Genomic DNA, 19,840 nt, shown 5'->3' with positions numbered 1-19,840 from the left:
CCCGCCCGGTTTCGGTCACGCCCCCCGGTGTGACCCCGCCCACTCCACACGAGCCCCGCCCCGGCTCTGGCTCCTCCCGCCCGCCAGGGGGCGCCGCTTCCCGCGCGGTGCCGCTCTGGCGGACGGCGCCCCCTGTGGGCCCGGTGGCGGCGCGGGCGCGCTGGGGGCCCGAGGCGGCGGTGGCGGCCGCGGCCATGTCCCGCCGGGGGCCCGCGCAGGTCAGGGCCCGCCCGGCCCACGGGCCACGGGCCGGGATGCGCCACGGGACACGGGACGGGGCGGGCCGCAGCGGTGCTGGATCAGGGGCGTGCGGGGATCCCGCGGGGAAAGTGGGACTGGGGGTCCGGGGGGGTCTCTCAGGTCCTGGGCGTGGCATGGGGTGGTCTCTGAGGGGTGACAATTCGGGGGGTCTCCGGGAGAGCTGGTTCGGGGGATTGAGGGGTCCCCCAGGGGAGGTGGGCTGGGGGAACCCCCAGGGGTGGTGGCTCTGGGAGTCAGGGGTGTCCCTCTGGATCCTGGGAATGGGTGACAGCTCTGGAGGATGGCGGGATGCCCCAGAGATGGCATAGTTCATAGGGATGAAGGGATCTCCCGGGGGTGCTGCTCCTGGGAGAGGTGGGTAACCCCCAAAGGTGCTGGTCCTGGGGGTTCCCCTGGGGTGCCTATTCAGGGGGTCTCCCTTTGGTGCTTGGGAAGGTGGCACAGGGGCAGGCGGGGGTGGCAGCCAGATCCCTGCGGAATTGGGGTCTGGGGAAATCCCTGGGGGCTGCCGGCGGGTGCTGAGCGGGTCCCCATTCCCTGAGCACCCCCTGAATGCCCCGCAGGTGTCGGGCAGCCTCCGGCAGAAGGCGGCGCCGGGCGCGGCCCCGTCGGAGCTGCGGGAGCTGCAGAGCCGCACGGAGCGCGCGGAGCGGCGGCTGCTGGCCTGCGAGAACCTGGTCGGGGAGCTGGGCAGCGGCCTGGCCGCCCTGGGCACCCTCCTGCAGGGCTATGGGCAGCTGCAGCAGCGCCTGCTCAACCTGGAGAACCTCCTCAAGAACAGGAACTTCTGGATCCTGCGCCTGCCCCCCAGCTCCAGCGGGGAGATCCCCAAGGTAGCAGCGGCACTTCCCGGGGATCCTGCGGGACTGTGGAAGGGTTGGGGGCCGAGCTCCTGTGTGCCCCCATAGTGGGCTGGACGCGTCCTGAGCCCCAGGTTCCAGGGGAATTCCCTGTCGTTGCAGGTGCCGCTCACCTTCGATGATATCTCGGTGTATTTCAATGAGCTGGAGTGGGAGACGCTGGAGCGCTGGCAGAAGGATCTGTACAGGGCTGTGATGAGGGGCAACTACGAGACCTTGGTGTCCCTGGGTAAGGCTTGGGGGGCTGTAGCTCTTGGAATCATGGAGTAGCCTGGGTTTGGAATGCTATGAAGTGGTGAGGGCATGGCACAGGTTGCCCACATCCCTGGAAGTGTCCAAGGCCTGGTTGGATGGGGCTTGGAGCAACCTGGGATTGTGGAGGGTGTCCCTGACTTCCACTAGAGGGAAATGTTCCAGCCAAAGCTTTTCCCTCATTTGGGATTTTAGTTCATGTTCTGCTGGTTAATATCTTCTCTGCCTCAGCTGCATCTGTGTTTGAGAGTAGATCTTGCCTTGGAGACAAGATGTTTGGAGTAAGGATAAGGTGTTTGTGTCTGCCAGGACTGGGATAGGGGACAAGGGTCACTTTCTGGAATGTGCTTGGCTAAAGACATGGCCAAATCCTAATCAACCCCCTCCATCCTCTGCCCCACGCCCAGACTACGCCGTGTCCAAGCCTGACATCCTGTCCTGGATAGAGAGGGATGAAGAGCTCAGTGACAAAGAGGGTCAGGAGCCCCCATGGACACAGTCTGGGGACGGTCAGGAGCCCCCCTGGGCAGCAGAAGAGATGGACAAGGCAGATGAGGCTCCAGGAGATGAAATCCCCATGGAAGCTGGCCCAGGTGGGTGCCAGGAGGAGGTGGCTGTTCCTGGAGATCTCGCCTTTGTTAGGAAGGAAGTGCTCACCCCGTGGATTAAAGCACCCAGGAGCACCATGAATCTTCATTCCAAGAGGAATGGTTGTGCTTGGTCGGATGAATCCCACAGAGAAAAGCAGTCAAAGCCTTCAGAAGGGTCTGGAGCAGTGGGAAAGGCCTCCTGTAAGACTGGGGCTTCCAGAGACATTCCTGCCTGCTGTGGAGGGACAGGAAACGTGCTGGAAAGTGAGGAACTGGGAACTGAGGTGGGAGGAGGAGGAGGCTGGAGCTGCTCTGCTTGTCCTGGGGGAACAGAGGAGTCTGGGGAGCCTTGGGGCTTAGATTTAGAGTGGGAGAGCTGGGCAGGAAGGTGGGAGGTGCTGGAAAGGGGCAGACAGACCCAGACAGGGCTGGGAGCAGCGGAGATGTGAGAAGAGCCATGGTTGAGGGCTCTTTCCTGCAGGATTCAGGAGCTGGGAAGGGTAAAGACACCCCAGGAGAAGCTGGGCAGGTGCTGTCCCATGGGAAAACTCACCTGGAGCCCAGGTGGGAGTTTGGGGGTTGGATTGGAGGAGAGGAAAACTGACACAGAGGGATGTTTCCTTTGGGGTTCATGGCCTGTTACTCAGAGTGTCTCTCCTGTGTGGATCCTGCCACGGGGCCAAGGAGGCGGCTCTGCCATTGGGATTGGAGCTGTTTGTGTCTCTGCTGGGGCTGGGAGAGGGGACAAGGGTCATTTTGGCAATCTGGCAGGATAAAGGTGCAGCCAAATCCTAATAAACCCCCTGTTCTCTGCCCTGGGAGCAGATGGTGCCAAGTCCAATGGCCGGACCTGCATCAAGAAGGATGAAGAGCCCAGCAACAAAAAGGGTCTGGAACCCTCATGGACACAGAATGGGAAAAGCCAGGAACCCCCACAGATACAGACTGGGAACAGTCAGGAACCCCCAGAGACACAGAATGGGAACAGCCCAAAATCCCCACGGACACGGAGTGGGAACAGCCAGAACTCCCCACAGACACAGATTAGGGATAGCCCAAAATCCTCATGGACACGGAGTGGGAACAGCCAGAAAACCTCACAGACACAGACTGGGGACAGCCAGAACCCCCCACAGACACAGACTAGGGACAGCCCAAAGTCCTCATGGACACGGAGTGGGAACAGCCAGAACCCCCCACAGACACAGACTAGGGACAGCCCAAAGTCCTCGTGGACACGGAGTGGGAACAGTCAAAAAAACCTACAGACACAAGCTGGGGACAGCCAGAATACCCCATGGACACGGAGTGGAAACAGCCAGAAAACCCTACAGACACAGACTGAGGACAGCCAGAATACCCCATGGACATGGAATAGCCAGAACCCCCCACAGACACAGACTGGGGACAGCCCAAAGTCCTCATGGACACGGAGTGGGAACAGCCAGAAAACCCTGCAGACACAGACTGAGGACAGCCAGAATACCCCATGGACACGGAGTGGGAACAGCCCAAAGTCCCCAAGGACACAGACTGAGAACAGCCCAAAGTCCCCAAGGTCACAGACTGGGAACAGCCCAAAGTCCTCAAGGTCACAGAGTGGGAACAGTCCGAAGTCCCCACAGACACAGAGTGGGAACAGCCCAAAACTCCTATGGACACAGACTGGGAACAGCCCGAAGTCCCCACAGGCACACACTGAGGACAGCCAGACACTGCCTCAGACACAGACTGGGGACAGTCAGAGCCCCCTCCAGACAGGTATCCCCAACAACCAGAAGCCCCCACAGGCACCAGAGGAGATGAAGCAGGAAGAGGCTCTGGGAGAGGATCCCATGCCCACGGAAGCTGGCCCAGGTGAGTTTTAGGGGTGCCAGGGAGGATGTACTTCCCCTTCCCCAGCTCTCTGGGGCTCTGGCAGTGTCCAGGGCAGAGGGGATGGCCCTGGTGCTTGCCAGGGAGCCTTGGGATGCTGCCATGGGACAGTGGAAGAGGGTCTGGACACAGGAATGGGGAGATGGTGAGGTGAGGCTGCTCCATGAGGTGATGGCATGTGGCACCTTGGTGTCCTTCCTCCCAGCCCTCCCTCTGCTTTTGGTCCATGTGTGGCTTCACTACTGACACCTCCCAGCCTTTCCATAGAATTGCTGGGATTGGAAAAGCCCTCTGAGATCATTTGGTCCAACTGTCCCCCAGCACTGGCAAGGCCCCATGTCCCCAGGTGCCACATCCACATGGCTTCTAAACCCCTGCTGGAACAGGGAATCTACCACTGCCTTTTGCAGGGCTGGACAGCCCTTTCCAGAAGGAATTTTCCTGATAGCTGATCCACATCCTGGCTCTTGAGCCACAGCTTTCTCCAGCTCTTGCACACACTCCAAGCAATCCCTGGTTCATGATGCTGGAGCAGGGTCCTGGGAAGTCTCCATTGGTCTTTCAAATCCCTGTTCCCTGCAAACAGAATTCCCCATCCTGATGATGAATGTGATGTCCCTGGGGGACCATCAGCCAGGGATGGTGGCAGAGGAGGAGCCAGAGATGGAGGATGACCCTGCAGAGTCTGACACTGGTGAGTCACCCTATGCTGGGGACACAGGGCCTGGCAGGCAGGTGGGAAGCAGCTTCCAGAGCTGATGGGCTTGGAATACAGAGGAAAAATGAAGTTTCAGGGGTTCCTTTTATTTTTTCCAGCAACATCTTGTGGGTTTGGAAGTGGGTCCCTTGTGCCAGTGGTCCTGACGGCACTCACGGAGGGCTCAGCCTGGGAGTCCTGCAGGGATGGGCTCTCCATCCCTGCCCTGGGCTGCCGTGCCAGGGCTGGACAGCCTTTTAGGGGAAGGAATTTTCCCAATATGCAACTTGAACCTCCCCTAGCACAGCTTGAGGCCATTTCCCCTTGCCCTGTCCCTATTTCCTGGGACCGGGGCCCGATTCCCTCAGCTGTCCCCTGCTGTCTGGGAGTTGTGCAGAGCCACTGAGCCTCCTTTTCTCCAGGCTGAGCCCCTGTCCCATCTCCCTCAGCCTTTCCTGGGGCTCCAGCCCCTTCTCCAGCTCTGTTCATTCCCTGGGCATGCTCCAGCCCCTCAATGTCTTTCTTGTCATGAGAAGCCCAGAGCTGCCCCCGGGACTGGAGGTGCCTCAGCAGTGCCAGCCCAGGGAGGGGCCCTGGTGCTGTGTCACACCAGTGCTGGCACCAACACGGTGCCTCTGTTCCAGAGGAAGCCTCACCCATGGAAGATGAAACACCGTGCGAAGGGGCTCCTCCCGAGGACATCAAGGTGAAGGAAGAGGAGCCTGAGCTGCTGGCAGAGGAATCCACACCCTCTCCCAGCTCAGAGATGCAGAAATATCCCAAAAACGAGCTGGTGAAATCCAAGAGCAAGAAGAAGCCGAACCGGTGCGAGAGCAGGGAACTGGGGAACTGCCGGCGCGGGTACGTGCGGGAATGGTGCCACCCCTGCACCGAGTGCGGCAAGCGCTTCCGCCTCAAGATCAACCTCATCATCCACCAGCGCAGCCACGCCAAGGAGGGGCCCTACGAGTGCCCCGTCTGCGAGATCGGCTTCAGCACCAAGCGGCACCTGGAGCTGCACCGCAGCATCCACGTCAAGGACAGGGCCTTGGGGGCCAAGGTCTGGGGCAACGTGCACCCCGAGCTGCGCATCCGCCCGCGCAGGGAGCCGTGCGGCGGCCACGGGCTGGCCAGCAACGCCCACGCTGGGGGAGCCTGGCTGGGCCAGCCCAAGGAGGAGCCGGACAGAGAGGGCTTGTCCGGCTCCGGCTTTGTGCGCCCGCCCGATTCCAAGCTGAAGTGCCCCTACTGCAAGAAGTTCCTGTCCTGCTCCGTGTCGCTGCGGCGGCACCTGCAGACCCATGCGCGGGAGCGGCCCTACTGCTGCAGCTCCTGCAACAAGTGCTTCACCCGCAGCAATCACCTGCTGCGCCACAAGAAGATCCACGAGCGCGCTCTGGCCGCGCTGCAGCGCCAGGCCAGCGCCCAGCCCCCCGCTGCTGTCCCGGCATCCCTGCAGCACAGGGCTCCTGAGGCTGAGAGCAGCCTTTCCCAAGGGAACAGCAGCCCTGAGGCCGCCAAACCGAGCCTGCCCAACGTGCTGCTGCTGGGAGCCACACCGCTGGGCGAAGGCTCCCCGCTCCCTGACTGCATCAGGAAAGCTGTGCAGCCCGTGGTCCAGCTGGGATCCAGGGCAGTGGCTTCAGAAATGACCCTGGGACATCTGTGAGCTGTGCGTGTCCCTGGAGAGAAGCTGCGAGTTTGTTGGGTTTACATCTGGTGGGACACCGGGACTGGGAATCTGCTGCGTTTTAGGAGCTTCCTGGGTTGGAGAAAGAATTGGAAGCTTGGAGACCACAACAGAGAGCAAACTGCAGAAGCCTCCAGTGATCCATAATGCTTCACCATTCCACTGACTCGTTCCTGTTGGCTGATGTTTGACTTTTCCTAAGCTGACTTTCCTGGGAGATGACCAGGTGAGTCCTGGTCAAACAGGAGCAGAGCTTTCGCATTCCCTGATGTTGGAGCTGACTCCTTGCATTTGGGAACACAAGAAGGCTTGGAGAAGGGAAAGGAAATGGCAGCATTCTCAAGCAGCCCTTTGCTCCATGGACCAAGCTTCCTGAGATACCAGATGAAGAGTGACATCTCTGAGATCCCACCACGTCATGGCCACCCTTGCCACCCCCATCCTGGGGACACCAGCCAACACCCCCTCCAGCAGGTTGGGAACACTGAAGCTTTGCACTGGAAGATCCACAGGACAAACCAAACCCCAATACTCTGTGCTGGCATATTCCAGAGAGGCCACAGGCACCCTCGGGACCATCCTGCATGGGTGCAGAGTGATTTTAGGATACTTGACAGCCAGCTCCATGCTGCAGCAGCACCCCTGATCCTCATGGATCTGCCTGCACAGAGCAACCCCTCAGCTCTGGAGGAAACTCCCACTCTCCCAACTGCAGCTCATCCCCTTTTGCCCAAAATCCCACCATAATGAATCCTATGGGAAAACAGTTCTGCAGCTACCTCATTTGGGGAGAGGGGGACCTGCCTGGAGGCAGCCAGTAGAAGCCAGGCCTGGCACTGCTCCAGTGTCCCCAGAGCCACCAGAGCAGTGTCCTGGCCAGAGCCCCACGTGCTGGGTATGCACAGGGAGCTCATCCCGCCTGGAGCCATTGCCACACTGACCCAATGGAGCAGCTGCTGGGACTCTTGCATTTAGTTCTCCAAGTTTGTTTTCTTTGAGTTGTTTGATGTAATTATTTGATATCCTGAGGTCTCTGTCCCTCTCTGAGCAGTGAACACTGGTAGGCTTTTCCCATCTTTCATTCTGAGTCACTCCTGACGTGTGATGATGCTGCAATGGGAAGCTTTGGGAGCTGAGGGAACACCTGTGCTACATCCAGGTGTGATCCTCAGCCACCTCCTGCTCCACGGGACAGACAGCAGTGTCCAGCCTGCTCCCTGGGAACACACTTGGCATCCCACTGCTCCTCTGGGCTGGTGTCTCATAATTCCTGCCCCTGGGATTGCAGTGTGGAGCACTCCCACATCAGCAGGAGCTGGGAGGGGTGCCAGTGGTAGACAGGGGGGCAATTGATGCCTTGTGGACATCCCTGCCCAGATCCAAGAGCTCCACAGGTGATCCCAGGGGCATGGCTGAGCTGTTGTTGCCAGTGGGTGAATCCCCCCAGGCCAGCAGAAGGGCCAGCAGCCTCAGCCTGGCATCTGCTGTGACTGGGAGCAGCATTTTCTATGACATTCCCAATTCCTTTCTCAGGCTGTGGAATCAATAAAGTATTTGTCTCTATGTCCAGCTGCTGTGGGGGCTGCACTGGTGCCTGTGGGCACAGAACTGGGATCGACCAGGACAGCTCTCAGCAGCAGGAGGGTTTGGGAGTCACTGCCAGCAGCTCCAGAGCCCCCAGGCCACTGGGAGAGTTGTGGAATCCCACCCAGGAAGGACAAGCAGCTGAGGGGAGCAGGGAAGGACAGGGGATGGAGTGGTCCTGACTACCATGGGTGGGACTGTCCCTCAGCACTGCCAGGGAGTCCCAGTGCCCAGATCTTCTGGAGAATCCTGTGGGGGATTCCTGTGGGACTGCTCCATATTCCCATCACACACTCCCAGCAGGTAGCTCTGCATTCCTCTCCTGATTGCCCCATCCCTGTTGAGCCAGGGATGTCAACCCCCAGCCTGCCCAGAAGCACAAAAGGAGACCACTCAGCTCAGTCTTTTATCTGATTCTCTTCCCGGCTGGTCCTGCCACCCAGCCCCCACAGCCTTCTCAGGGCTATCAGCTGCCCCCAGGCCACTGACCTGTGGTGGTGTTCAAACAACCCGAGTTCCACCCTGGGATCTGGCACAGCCACTCAGCTGAATCCACGGGGCAGTGGCACCACCCAGCTCAGCCCCAGCTGCTGACCGTCCCCTCCTTGCTGCCTCATCCCACCAGTCCCACCCACCCCGGGCCCCTCCCTGCTGGAACAGCACAGCAGGCTCCCTCCTCCTCAGACCCAGGTGGTGCCACAAATCCCACAGCATCATGGACAAACTCCCGGTGTTTCCACAAGTCCCAGGTGTGTGCCGCGCTGAAGAACCACCGTCCCTTTTTTCTCCAGCCCTCTGGCTACCGATTATCCTGGCTCAGAGGCTCGCAGGGCTCCAGCTCCGGCTCGTGTTCCGGCAAGCTGCCGGCCGGAGAGGCGACCACGGCGTGCACCTTCTGGTGGTGGTTCAGCGACTGCCGGTGCCGGAAGCTCTTGGTGCAGCCGTGGCACTGGAAGGGGCGCTGCTGGGTGTGCCGGCGCTGGTGCTCCTCCAGCGACGTTTTCTGCGGGAAGCTCTCGGCGCACTCGATGCAGCGGTAGAGCCGCTCGCCGGCGGCGCCGGCCCGCGCCGGCCGGCCCGGCCAGGCGCTGCGGAGCTGCGGCCCGTGGATGCGCTGGTGCTTCTGCAGGTGGTGCTTCTGCACGAAGCCCTTGCCGCAGGCGGGGCAGCGGTACGGCCGCTCCCCGGTGTGGATGCGGTAGTGCTTGTTGAGGTTGGACTTCTCGTTGAAGCTCTTGCCGCAGGCGGGGCACTGGAAGGGCCGCTCGCCCGTGTGCAGGCGCTGGTGCCGCAGCAGCGCCGCGTGGTGCGCCAGGCTCTTGCCGCAGGACGTGCAGATGAAGGAGCCGTTGCTCTTCCTCGCCCGGCTCTGCTGCCGCGCCAGGAGGTTCCGTGTCAGCCGAACGCTCTTCCAGCCCGGGGGATCGTCCTGGGGACTCTGCTGCTCCCAGCCGGGCTGCGGCGAGGCCACCTCGGCCGCGGGGTCTTCTCCCAGCGCCATTCCCTGGGCGAGGGCGAAGGGCTGCTCCGTGCCCGCTGTGCCCAGCGCGTGCTCCGTGGGGAAGGGCAGGCCCGGGGCAGGGTGAGCCTCCACCGGCACCACCACCGGCTTGAATTCCCCCAGGCAGAATTCCCCCAAGCCCGCTCCGGCCGCCTTCGGCCCGGCCGCGCCGTGGCTCTCCCAGGAAAGCGGCTGCTCCTGGCTGAGGGGGAGCTCCTCGTCCAGCCTGACCGAGGGCACCATGGGCAGTGCCAGGAGCTCAGCCCCGTCCTCCTGCGGCTGCTGCTCTTCTGTCTTGATCACAACCATCTCACCTGTGGAGAGACCGCAGTTCATCCTGGGAAGGGAAGTCCCCTCATGCCTGCAGCTCCACAGTGGGAGCGGGAGCAGAGCTGAGAGGAACAGGCAAAGAAACAAAGGAAGCAGGAAGGGATTCCCAGGAGGAGATGAGATGAAGGGGGGTTTTATGGGCAGCTTGTTGGACTTCCATGGAATCATGGAATTAATGAGGTTTGCAAAGCCCTCCAAAATCAGAGTCCAATCATCAACCAAGCACTGCTAAGGCCACCACTGACCCACGTCCCCAGCTGTCACATCCACACAGCTTTTAAATCCTTCCAGGAATGGAGACTTCACCCACCACTGCCCTGGGCATGCTGGACTCAATGGACACAATTGACTGACAATACAATCCTCACAAAAAAAGTCAAGCCAGAGGGAATGTGAAGGCAAAGCTGAGGTGCAGAGTCCTCCACCTGGAAAGAACCCTATCAGGAATGGCAGAGTTTAAGTGGGTGAATTGAGGGAAAAGGATCAAAGCAAAGCCTCCCCAAAGCAGGAGGGAGAATCCACCCACAGGTACCCAGCCCCAGAGCCATCCTTACTGAGCCTTGCCCTAGGTTTTCCCATTTTCCATCCTTAAGAACCCTGCCCAGTCCGGGTGGATTATCAGTGCCCACCCTCAGCCCCTCTTGCTGTCACTCACTGTCACCAAGCTGTCCTGGCACCGCTCCCTTCTCCGGCAGCCCGGGGCTCCCTGGATCCTCCCTGTCCTCAGCTGGTGGCAGCAGTGCAGGTTTGGAACCAGCATCTTCAGACCCTGGGAAGGAAGGAGCAATGGGATGAACTGCTGGCAGTGGGGACCAGCCAAAGCAGGGTCCTGGAATTCCAGGACATCTGATCCCACAGGCCACTGGCAGCCAAACCAGACATGTGGTTTTGGCTTATCCCAGGAAGTGCCAGGGGGACATTCAAGATCTCAAATTTCAGCCCAAAATTAATGAGCACCAAAATGCAGGACTCTCTGCAGCAACTCCCTGCAGGGTGATCCATGTACAGTCCATATCCCAGGAAAAAACAGTGCAGGAACAGTGCTGGAGGGCTGCAAGACACGTCACCTGGAATCCCCTCCATGTTCCACGTGGGGAGGAAGCTGCATCAGCCCAGGGATGAGGATGCTTCTGACATGATCTGAGTGATCCTGACTCACCGAGAGGGACCATGGCCTCGTAATTCCCCTTCCTGACAGTCCCACGGAGCTCCCGGCTGTCCAGGCTCCCCAGCTCCTGCTCCGGCAGAGCGCCCGCCTCACCCTCACCCGCTGCTGGCACCTGCAAGTACAGGAGGCTCCACCTGGGGGTCCCCACTGAGCCCCTCCCCGAGCCCCTGGGGGTCCAGAGCTCCTGTGACATTCCCAGACATGGCAGCAAGGCTCAGCTGTTCCTCCCCAGAGCAGCAGCAGCAGATTGCCAGGCTCCATCCCGGCAGCCAGCTGAGCAGTGACCCCTCAGGGTGGGAGTGGGACAGGTGGCACCATCCCACATCACCCCAGCAGGGCCCAACATGGCTGAAACACTTGGGACAGGTGTTCTGCTCACCCTCTTCCCTGGGGACAGGCACAAGTCCCAGAAGAGCCATGTCCACCTGGCTCCGTGCAGCTCCTGAGAGCCAACAGCACATCCCACACGGTCACCTGGGGCACCTTCCCATTGCTTTGGGCACATCTCTGTCGCCTGCAGCCTGTCCCTGACACCTGGGCACGTCCCTGTGAGCTGGGACACATCTCTGTCCATCTTTGGCACATTCCCGTTTGTCACCGCTGGCATGTCCCTGTTAACTGGGGCACGTTATCTACACCCCATCCCTGTCACTGAGGGCACATCCCTGTTCCCTGGGACTCATCCTCATTACCATGAGCCCATCCCTGTCACCGTGGGTTCAGCCCCATCCCGGTACCCAGAGCTGGCATGTCCCCGTCCCCATTCCTCAGAGCTTGTCCCCGTCACCGTGGGCTCAGCCTGATCCCCACTCCCTGGCACCCGTCCCTTTCCTCATTCCCTGGGGCTGGTTCCCGTCCCCCGGGCCCATTCTGTCACCGTGCGGGCCCGTCCCGGTTCCCTGGGCCCGGTCGCGGTTACCTGTGTCCTCTCCCGGCCGGTGCCGGTGCCGGTGCCGGTGCCGGCGCGGTTGCCCCCGCAGCGGCAGCGGCGGAGCTGGCGCTGGATGCGGCGGAGGCGGCGGGAGTTGTCCCTGAGGAGCGCGGCCAGCCGGGCCCCGCCGGCCCGCACCGTGCGCTCCAGCCCCGCCACGCGCCGCTCCAGCCGCTCCAGCCGCCGCTCCGCCGCCTCCACGCTCCGCTCCAGCCGCCGCTCCGCCGCCGCCACCGCCCGCAGCGACAGCCCCGCCGGGGCCGCCCCGCCGGGGCCCGCGCCGGGATCGGGGCCCGCGCCCTGCAAGGCCTCGGGCGCCCACTCGGGGTCCTGCTGCGGGGGGAAGAGAGCGGTGAGGGGCGGCCCGGCCCGGGGTCCCGCCGGGGGTTCGGCGGTGCCGGTGCCGCGGGGTCCCGCCGGTACCTGAGCGCGGCCCCACCGGGCCATGGCCGCCCCTCACAGCGCCCGCCGCAGCGCCCCCTGCCGGCCCGCGCCGCCCGCGCCGCCCCGCCCGCGGCGCCGCTGCGAGACCCCGGCCCGGCCCGGCCATTTACAGCCCCGTCCCATCTACAGTCCCATCCCATCTACAGCCCCATCCCATTTACAGCCCCGTCCCATCTACAGTCCCATCCCATCTACAGCCCCATCCCGGCCCGTTTACAGCCCCATTCCATCCCATCTACAGTCCTTTCCCATCTACAGCCCCATCCCGGCCCGTTTACAGCCCCATTCCATCCCATCTACTGCCCCATCCCATCTACTGCCCCATCCCATCTACTGCCCCATCCCATCTACAGCCCCATCCCATCTACAGCCCCATCCCATCTACAGCCCCGTCCCATCTACAGCCCCGTCCCTTCCACAGCCCTGGCGCGGGCCGGCCACAGTGTTTACAGCTCCATCCCATCCCATCCCATCCCATCCCATCCCATCCCATCCCATCCCAATCCTATCCTTGCATCCATCCTATTCCCAACCATCCCCATTCCATCCATCCATCCATATCCCCTCTCTCACCCCCATCCCACCCTACAGCTATTCCCTCCTCATCCCATCCCCATCCATCCTCTCTCCTGCATGAGAACCACAGCTCCACCCCTCAAATCCCGTGTCTGGCAACCTCCAATGCCATTCCCAGACCCCCAATCCCACCCCATTCCCATCTCAGACTTGGACTGCAGCCCCCCAGCAGCAGGTGACACCCCTCACCCAGTGTTCTGTTCTCACTCTTCCATCACTCCATCCCATGGATCCCACTCCTGGTGCTGCCCACCCAGCCAGACCTGGCAGGACCCTCCCGGAGCCCCATCAAGGAATCCACATTCATCATCCTGGTTTCTACAGCATCTATTGGCACTCTCCAGAAAAGGGACCCACTCTCAGCATCCCACCCACCCACCAAGGCTTGGGAACAAGGAGTTCCTCTCACATGGGCTGGGCAGGTGCCCCCCACCCCCACACCAGGGCAGGAGAGCCAGAAAATATTGTCCATGCTCCAGCCTTCATCTGGAGAGGGAGAGAGGGGAGAAGGTCCGATAGTCCTCTGGTCCCCAGGAGGTCACTTCATGATCCAGCAGCATCATCACACCCCTGGGAGTCACTTCAAGGTTCTGTAGCAGCATCCCATTCCTGGGAGGACACCTCAAGGTTCAAGAGCAGCATCTTACTCCTGAGAGGATACCCTAAAGCCCATTGGCAGCATCCCATTCTTCACCTCAAGATCAGACAGCTCCCTATCCTAGGGAGGTCAACTCAAAATCTGTCAGCAGCACCCTGTGTCTGGGAGGTCACCTCAAATTTCAGCAGCAGCTTCCCACCCCTGTGAGTACACCCTGAGTTGCCAGGAGGACACCTCAAGGTCCAACAGCAGGTCCAGCAGCAGAGTCCCCTCCCTGGGGTGTCACATCCTGGCTTCTGGTCCCGTCTCCTGCTGCAGGCGCCGCCACGACCGGCACCGGGTTGGCGCAGGCAAACGGCCGCTCCTGCCGCCTGTGGATCCTCTGGTGCTCCTTGAGGTGGGAGAACCTCTTGAAGGTCTTCTGGCAGATGCCACACTGGTGGGGCCGGACGCCCATGTGCTTCCAGTGCTGCCGGACGAAGTCTGAGACCCAGGTGAAGCTGCGGTTGCAGCAGGGACACAGGATGAGGTGGTGGCCGGAGTGCCGGCGCTGGTGCACCGTCAGGAAGATCTGGTTGGAGAAGGTTTCCAGGCACTCGTTGCATGTGTACATCATTTTCCCAGATGACAGCGAGCACCTGGAGGGGCCAGGCTCCTGCCACACTGTGCCACAGTCCCTGCTTGGGGCTTGTGGCTGGGATGTTGGGCACGGCCCCTGGCTGGGACATGCCTTCACATCCGAGGGCTGGCAGGAGCCGTTGGCTGCCCAGGTTTGGGGCTGAGATGTTGGGAATTGAGATGTTGGGCACGGCGCCTGGCTGGGACATGCCTTCACATCCAAGGGTTGATGGGTACCATTGGGTGTCCAGGTTTGGGGCTGAGATGTTGGGAACTGAGATGTTGGGCACGGCGCCTGGCTGGGACATGATTTCACATCCAAGGGTTGATGGGTACCATTGGGTGTCCAGTTTTGGGGCTGGGATGTTGGGCATGGCCCTTGGCTGGGACATGCCTTCATATCCGAGGGCTGGCAGGAGCCACTGGGTGCCCAGTTTTGGGGCTGGGAGGTTGGGAACTGAGATGTTGGGCATGGTGTCTGGCTGGTACATGCCTTCACCTCCGAGGGTTGACGGGTACCATTGGCTGCCCAGGTTTGGGGCTGGGATGCCGGGCACGGCCCCTGGCTGGGACATGCCTTCACATCTGAGGGCTGGCAGGAGCCATTGGGTGCCCAGTTTTGGGGCTGGGGGGTTGGGAACTGAGATGTTGGGCACAGCACCTGGCTGGGACATGCCTTCACATCCGAGGGCTGGCAGGAGCCATTGGCTGCCCAGGTTTGGGGCTGAGATGTTGGGAACTGAGATGTTGGGCACGGCGCCTGGCTGGGACATGCCTTCGCATCCAAGGGTTGATGGGTACCATTGGGTGTCCAGTTTTGGGGCTGGGATGTTGGGAACTGAGATGTTGGGCATGGCCCTTGGCTGGTAGATGCCTTCACATCCAAGGTCTGGCAGGAGCCATTGGGTGCCCAGGTTTGGGGCTGGGATGTTGGGCATGGCCCTTGGCTGGTAGATGCCTTCACATCTGAGGGCTGGCAGGAGCCATTAGGTGCCCAGTTTTGGGGCTGAGATGTTGGGAACTGAGATGCTGGGCGCAGCCCCTGGCTGGGACATGCTTTTGCATCCCCATTGGATGCCCAGTTTTGGGGTTGGGAAGTTGGGCACTGGGATGCCGGGCATGGCCCTTGGCTGGGACATGCCTTCACATCCGAGGGCTGGCAGGAGCCATTGGTTGCCCAGTTTTGGGGCTGGGATGTTGGACATGGCACCTGGCTGGGACATGCCTTCTCATCCGAGGGCTGGCGGGACCCATTAGCAGCCCAGGTTTGGGGTTGGGATGTTGGGCACGGTGTCCTACTGGGACACTTCTTTGGCTTTGAGGCCTGGCAGGTGCCGTTGGCTGCCCAGCTCTGGGGGTGGGATGCTGAGCAGGGCACCTGGCCGGGCTCTGAGGGCTGGCACGTCCCGTTGGCTGCCCAGGCGCGGAGGTGCCGCCGGATTTTCTTCTTGGACATGAACTTGCGGTCACAGTGGACGCAGACATAGGGCACCCAGTTGGTGTGGCCACGCTCGTGGATCAGGAGGTTGATCTTCAGTAGGAAGGTTTTCCTGCAGATGGGGCAGGAGTAAAATGGCCTGGCAGATTTTCGCTGCAAGGCTGCTGGCCGGCCCACGCAGGAATCCTTCTGCAGCTCCCCTGGGCTGGGATCTGCCTGGTCTGTCTGTTTGGGGACATCTGGTGTCACCTCCTTTTCTGGTTCTTCAGGAATGTCGGCCAACAGATCTTGGCCTGTATTCCCTGAATCTTTCACAGTCTCCTCTTCCAGACCCTTGTCCTCTTCTGGACCCTTAGAGGGTGTTTTGGGCATCGATGGCTTCTCTGCAGCAACTTCCTCCTGCAGCACCTCCCCTGGGATCCCCTCCTCAGCATCTCCTGGGAATTTTTTAGAATCCAAACATCACTTCCCACATGGTTTTAAGGCATCAACAGCAAAAGTCTTTGTTTCCACCCTCCCTCATTTCCCAGCCAGCACAAATCCCAGCCTTGCTCTCCTCTTCCAGTTCAGTCTCTAGACTATGTAAAAGCCAGGAGCAGCCACAGCTTATCCCTATAGACACCCCTAGAGCAGTTTGAGGTGACAAACATCACCTAGGGGGACAGGGGACTCTAAGCAGGTGCACCCATGCCATGCCTTATCCCAAACGGTTTCAGGGCTGGTGACAGAATTTGCTGCCCTTTCCTGGAAGCCCCAGGCCTGGAGAGAGGCCCAACAGATCCCAATACAAGCTGTGGCCCCACCAAGGAGGAACAAAAGTTCTGCCCCAGTACCTGCTGCAGAGGGAGAAGAATTGGGATCCTCGGCTTCGTGGCAGGACATGAAGAGCAGGCAGGGAGGGGATGGAGTTGGCTGGCTGAGATCTGCCAGGACAGCAGAGCCTTCCAGAGGGATGGGTGCTTTGAGGGCAAGAGCAGTGATAAAAGGGGGTGAGGAACAGCCAGGCAGAGATCCAGGACCGTTTGAAACAGCAACAGGATTTGTCAGGCACTCACGTGTGCTGCAGTTCTCTGGGAAGACTGGGCTCCTGTATTTCTCCATCATGTTCTGACTTTCTTCTGCTGGGCTCCTGCTTTCCTTTGCTGGGTTCCTGTTTTCCTCCACCAGGTTCTTGCTTTCCTCCACCAGGTTCTTGCCTTCCTCTCCCAAGCTCCCACTTTTCTCTGCCACATTCCTGCTTTCTTCTGGCTCCCTGCAGCCCCTCTCCATTGCCTCTGTCTCCAGCAGTGTGTCATCACTGGTGCAGTTCTGTAGGACCAGCTCTGTGGAGGACAAGGACATCTGGATTCACCAGGAGCCAGTGCAGGGTCCCATTGCACAGGGTGTCAGGATCCCTCACACCCAGCAGCTGCTGGGACAGGGACTTCCAGGCTGTCCACATGTTCCCTCACAGCAGACACCTCCCAATCCCTGCAAGTGTCCCAGGTTGGACAGGGCTTGGAGCAACCTGTGATAGTGGAAGGTGTCCCTGACCATGGCAGGGACCTGGAAAGAGATGAGTTTTAAGATTCTTCCCAACCCAAACCCAAAATTCTGAGATTCTGGGATTCACGATCCCAGTGAGCAGGCAGAAGCTCCTGGCACAGAAGAAACCCAGTGTCACCCACCTGCAGCCAGCTCTGGGGACACCTCTGCTGCCTCAGGCTCCGATTCTGGCGGCGTGCTCAGCTCTTCTCTTTCCAGCTGTAATAACAGCTCAGGCTTGGACAGGGAACAGTCTGGGCAAGAGCAAGGCAGACATCAGGGACATGATGGGACAGGGACTCTGCACCCACAGCTGGGCAACAGAGCCAGTCCCAGCCCAGGAAACTTCATCTACAACCGAGGCCACGACAGGAGTTATGGATAGAGACAGGAAAAAGCAGGCAGAGCTGACAGGGGAATATGGAAAGAAGACTCTGACTGCTTTTCTTGGGAACAACTGCAAGAAAATCCATCCTTGCTCCAGTCCTGCTACAGAATTCCCTGTTCTCCCAGAAATTCACTTTGCAGATAGGAAAATACCCTGAATGACTAGAAGGGAATTGTGAGGCTCCTGACTGCATGTTTGCTCAGAGCATGAGGGCAGTGCTGAGGGACCACCTCAAATCCTGGGGGCAATTCTGGGTCCCTCATGCCAAGGAAGACATTGAGGGGCTGGAGCATGTCCAGGGAAGTGAACAGACCTGGGGAAAGAGCACCAGGAGCTGGGGGGCTCAGGCTGGAGAAAAGGAGACCCAGGGGGAACCTTCTGGCTCTCCACAGCTCCCTGACAAGAGGGTGCAGACAGAAGGGAATCAGGATCTGTTCCCAGTGAACAGGACAAGAGGAAACAGCTTCAGTGGGAGGTTCAGGTTGGATTTTAGGGAAAAATCTCATGGAAAAGAGTGTACCAGGCAGAGAATTTTGGAGGTGACAACCCAGGGAGACGACACTGCCAACAATGTACCTGTTCTCCATGAGGAAAAGACACCAAGCACTTACTACCCTGTCCTGCATGTTCTGCCACGCTCCAACTGCTGCCAGAGAGGACAGGGAAAAGAGAGGATTATTTGAGAGCTGGAGATTGCAGTGAAAGGCAAAGAGGCAGAGAAATGACCCCAAGAGAGCTCCTTGGGGCTGCCAAAGCGGCAGAAACACAGCCTACACAAGGACACCAGCATCTCGTAGTTGCCTTCCATGACGCTCTGGTACATTTCCCTCTGTCTCTCGTCCAGGCTTGCCCACTCCTGCCGGCTGAACCGCACTGCCACATCCTCGAACAGCACCGGGATCTGCAACACCGGCTGGGATGTGGCACAGGGCAGCATCCCCGAACAGCTCCCAGCCCTTCAATGGCTCCCAAACTCCCCATACGGAGTCCCCCTTGCTTTTTGCCAGCCTCCCAAAGCAGCCCGCTCCCAGCAGCCCATTGGATTCATCCCCATTCTCCTGAAACCCACTGCTGCCCCCTGAGGAGCCGCTCGAATGGCTCCGGCCAGCCGGGAGCCACTGGATTCCCCTCCCGTCTCCTGAAACCCACCGCAGCCCCCCGAACCGCTCCAGCCCTCAAGAGCCCCACGGGCGATCCCCATGCTCCCTCCGAGCCACAAACCCTCCTTCCATTAGCGACCCCCAGGCTCCCCCTCAACCTCCCAAGAGCCCCTCAGTGACTCCCCCATCCCACTCCCAGCCCTCCTCGCCTCCCATGACTCCCCTAAGCGACCTCGGTCTCACCCTCAGCCCCACAAGCGACCCTCCCCTCGCCCTCCCCGGGGTCCCCCCGGTTCGCCCATCGCGGCGCTCACCCCGGGGAGCCCCAGGGCAGCGAGGGGCCGGTCCCGCAGCGCCGCCTCCGCCCGCTCCATGCGCCGCTCCAGCTCCTCCAGGCGCGCCCGCAGCTCCGCCATGGCCCCGCGCCGCCGGAGGGGCGGCACCGGGCTCCGGAGGGGTGGGTCCGACGGACGGATGGGCGGTGGGATGGGTTGGGCAGTGGGATGGGTTGGGAGGGCGGCACCGAGCTCCCGGAGGGGTGGGTCCAATGGATGGATGGATGGATGGATGGACAGTGAGATGGGATCAGCGGTGGGATGGGTTGGGAGGGCAGTACCGAGCTCCCGGAGGGGTGGGTTAGGTGGGTGGGTTAGGTGGGTGGGTGGATGGATGGATGGATGGATGGATGGATGGATGGATGGATGGATGGATGGATGGATGGATGGATGGATGGACAGTGAGATGAGATTGGTGGTGTGTTGGGAATGCAACACCGAGCTCCTGGAGGGGTGGGTTAGGTGGGTGGGTTAGGTGGATGGATGATGGATGGATGGATGGATGGATGGATGGATGGATGGATGGATGGATGGATGGATGGATGGGATGGATGGGCAGTGGGATGGGTTTGGGCTGGGTGGCAGCTCCCAGAGGGTCTGGGTCAATGTCAGGGGATGTGGCTGCAGGACTGGGCTCTGCTAGGCTCGGCATTGTTTGCCTGGTTCATCCCCAGCCTGAGTGAGAGGGTCAATGCCTCCCCAGGAGGCTCTCCCAGGGATCAAAGCTGGGAGGAGCGGCCAATCCCCTTGAGGGCTGTGTGGCCCTTCAGAGGGACTTTGGCAGGTTGGAGAGATGGGCAGAGAGGGAACTTCTGGAATTCAACAAGGGCAAGCACAGATGCTACACCTGGGGAGGAACAGCCCCAGGTACCTGCACAGGCTGGGGGTGACCTGCTGGAGCAGCTCCATGGAGAAGGAACTGGGGTTCCTGGGTGACAATGAGCTGTCCCTAAGCCAGCCGAGTGTCCTGGGAGCGAGAGGCCAATGAGATCCTGGGGTGCATTGGGAAGAGCATTCCCAGCAGGTCAGGGAGGGATCCTGCCCCTCTTCCCAGCCCTGCAGGAACCTCTGGAGTGCTGT

At 60.6% G+C, this 19,840-nt stretch overlaps 3 protein-coding genes across 7 annotated transcripts; 1 reads left to right on the top strand and 2 right to left on the bottom strand.

The window, feature by feature from the left end:
* Positions 1-97: 97 nt before the first annotated feature.
* Positions 98-7,788, top strand: LOC306799579 (uncharacterized protein). 4 transcript variants are annotated; one of them, XM_079300802.1, is made up of 8 exons: positions 98-218; positions 825-1,094; positions 1,224-1,350; positions 1,781-2,227; positions 2,789-3,521; positions 3,555-3,820; positions 4,425-4,532; positions 5,180-7,788. In XM_079300802.1, exons 1-8 carry the CDS (start codon positions 195-197, stop codon positions 6,202-6,204), a joined length of 3,000 nt encoding a protein of 999 aa, XP_079156928.1. In that variant the 5' UTR covers positions 98-194; the 3' UTR covers positions 6,205-7,788. The 4 variants fall into 4 exon arrangements, with proteins under 4 accessions (XP_079156928.1, XP_079156930.1, XP_079156929.1 ...); XM_079300804.1 differs by having other exon boundaries at positions 1,781-1,966; positions 2,789-3,820; XM_079300803.1 differs by having other exon boundaries at positions 1,781-1,983; positions 2,800-3,820.
* Positions 7,789-8,512: 724 nt separating this feature from the next.
* On the bottom strand, positions 8,513-12,287 carry LOC306799586 (uncharacterized protein). 2 transcript variants are annotated; one of them, XM_079300815.1, is made up of 5 exons: positions 12,163-12,287; positions 11,728-12,072; positions 10,800-10,920; positions 10,296-10,409; positions 8,513-9,624 (listed from the first exon to the last, which is right to left on the bottom strand). In XM_079300815.1, exons 1-5 carry the CDS (start codon positions 12,184-12,186, stop codon positions 8,609-8,611), a joined length of 1,620 nt encoding a protein of 539 aa, XP_079156941.1. In that variant the 5' UTR covers positions 12,187-12,287; the 3' UTR covers positions 8,513-8,608. The 2 variants fall into 2 exon arrangements, with proteins under 2 accessions (XP_079156941.1, XP_079156942.1); XM_079300816.1 differs by having other exon boundaries at positions 11,728-12,069; positions 12,163-12,210.
* Positions 12,288-13,592: 1,305 nt separating this feature from the next.
* LOC306800116 (uncharacterized protein) lies at positions 13,593-18,885 on the bottom strand (the record flags this gene model as incomplete). The annotated part of the gene is made up of 8 exons (XM_079301907.1): positions 18,740-18,885; positions 18,100-18,226; positions 17,081-17,191; positions 16,469-16,735; positions 16,247-16,372; positions 14,637-15,850; positions 14,312-14,541; positions 13,593-13,995 (listed from the first exon to the last, which is right to left on the bottom strand). Exons 1-8 carry the CDS (start codon positions 18,839-18,841, stop codon positions 13,593-13,595), a joined length of 2,580 nt encoding a protein of 859 aa, XP_079158033.1. The 5' UTR covers positions 18,842-18,885.
* Positions 18,886-19,840: the final 955 nt, after the last annotated feature.

Source organism: Erithacus rubecula, assembly GCF_903797595.1.
Source record: "Erithacus rubecula genome assembly, chromosome: 3".
Classification (NCBI taxonomy): Eukaryota; Metazoa; Chordata; class Aves; order Passeriformes; family Muscicapidae; genus Erithacus; species Erithacus rubecula.
The sequence above is the reverse complement of the archived record's forward strand: the minus strand, read 5'-3'. Positions and strand labels throughout refer to the sequence as shown.

Excerpts from the sequence above, each read along its gene's own strand:
- LOC306799579 (XM_079300801.1), top strand. The coding sequence starts at position 195 with ATGTCCCGCCGGGGGCCCGCGCAG. Across the intron at positions 1,351-1,780 it reads CGAGACCTTGGTGTCCCTGG|ACTACGCCGTGTCCAAGCCT; the intron begins GTAAGGCTTGGG and ends CCCCACGCCCAG. Across the intron at positions 4,533-5,179 it reads CCCTGCAGAGTCTGACACTG|AGGAAGCCTCACCCATGGAA; the intron begins GTGAGTCACCCT and ends CCTCTGTTCCAG.
- LOC306799586 (XM_079300815.1), bottom strand. The coding sequence starts at position 12,186 with ATGGCCCGGTGGGGCCGCGCTCAG. Across the intron at positions 10,410-10,799 it reads CGAGGCCATGGTCCCTCTCG|GGTCTGAAGATGCTGGTTCC; the intron begins GTGAGTCAGGAT and ends CTTCCTTCCCAG. Across the intron at positions 9,625-10,295 it reads GCCAGGACAGCTTGGTGACA|GTGAGATGGTTGTGATCAAG; the intron begins GTGAGTGACAGC and ends GTCTCTCCACAG.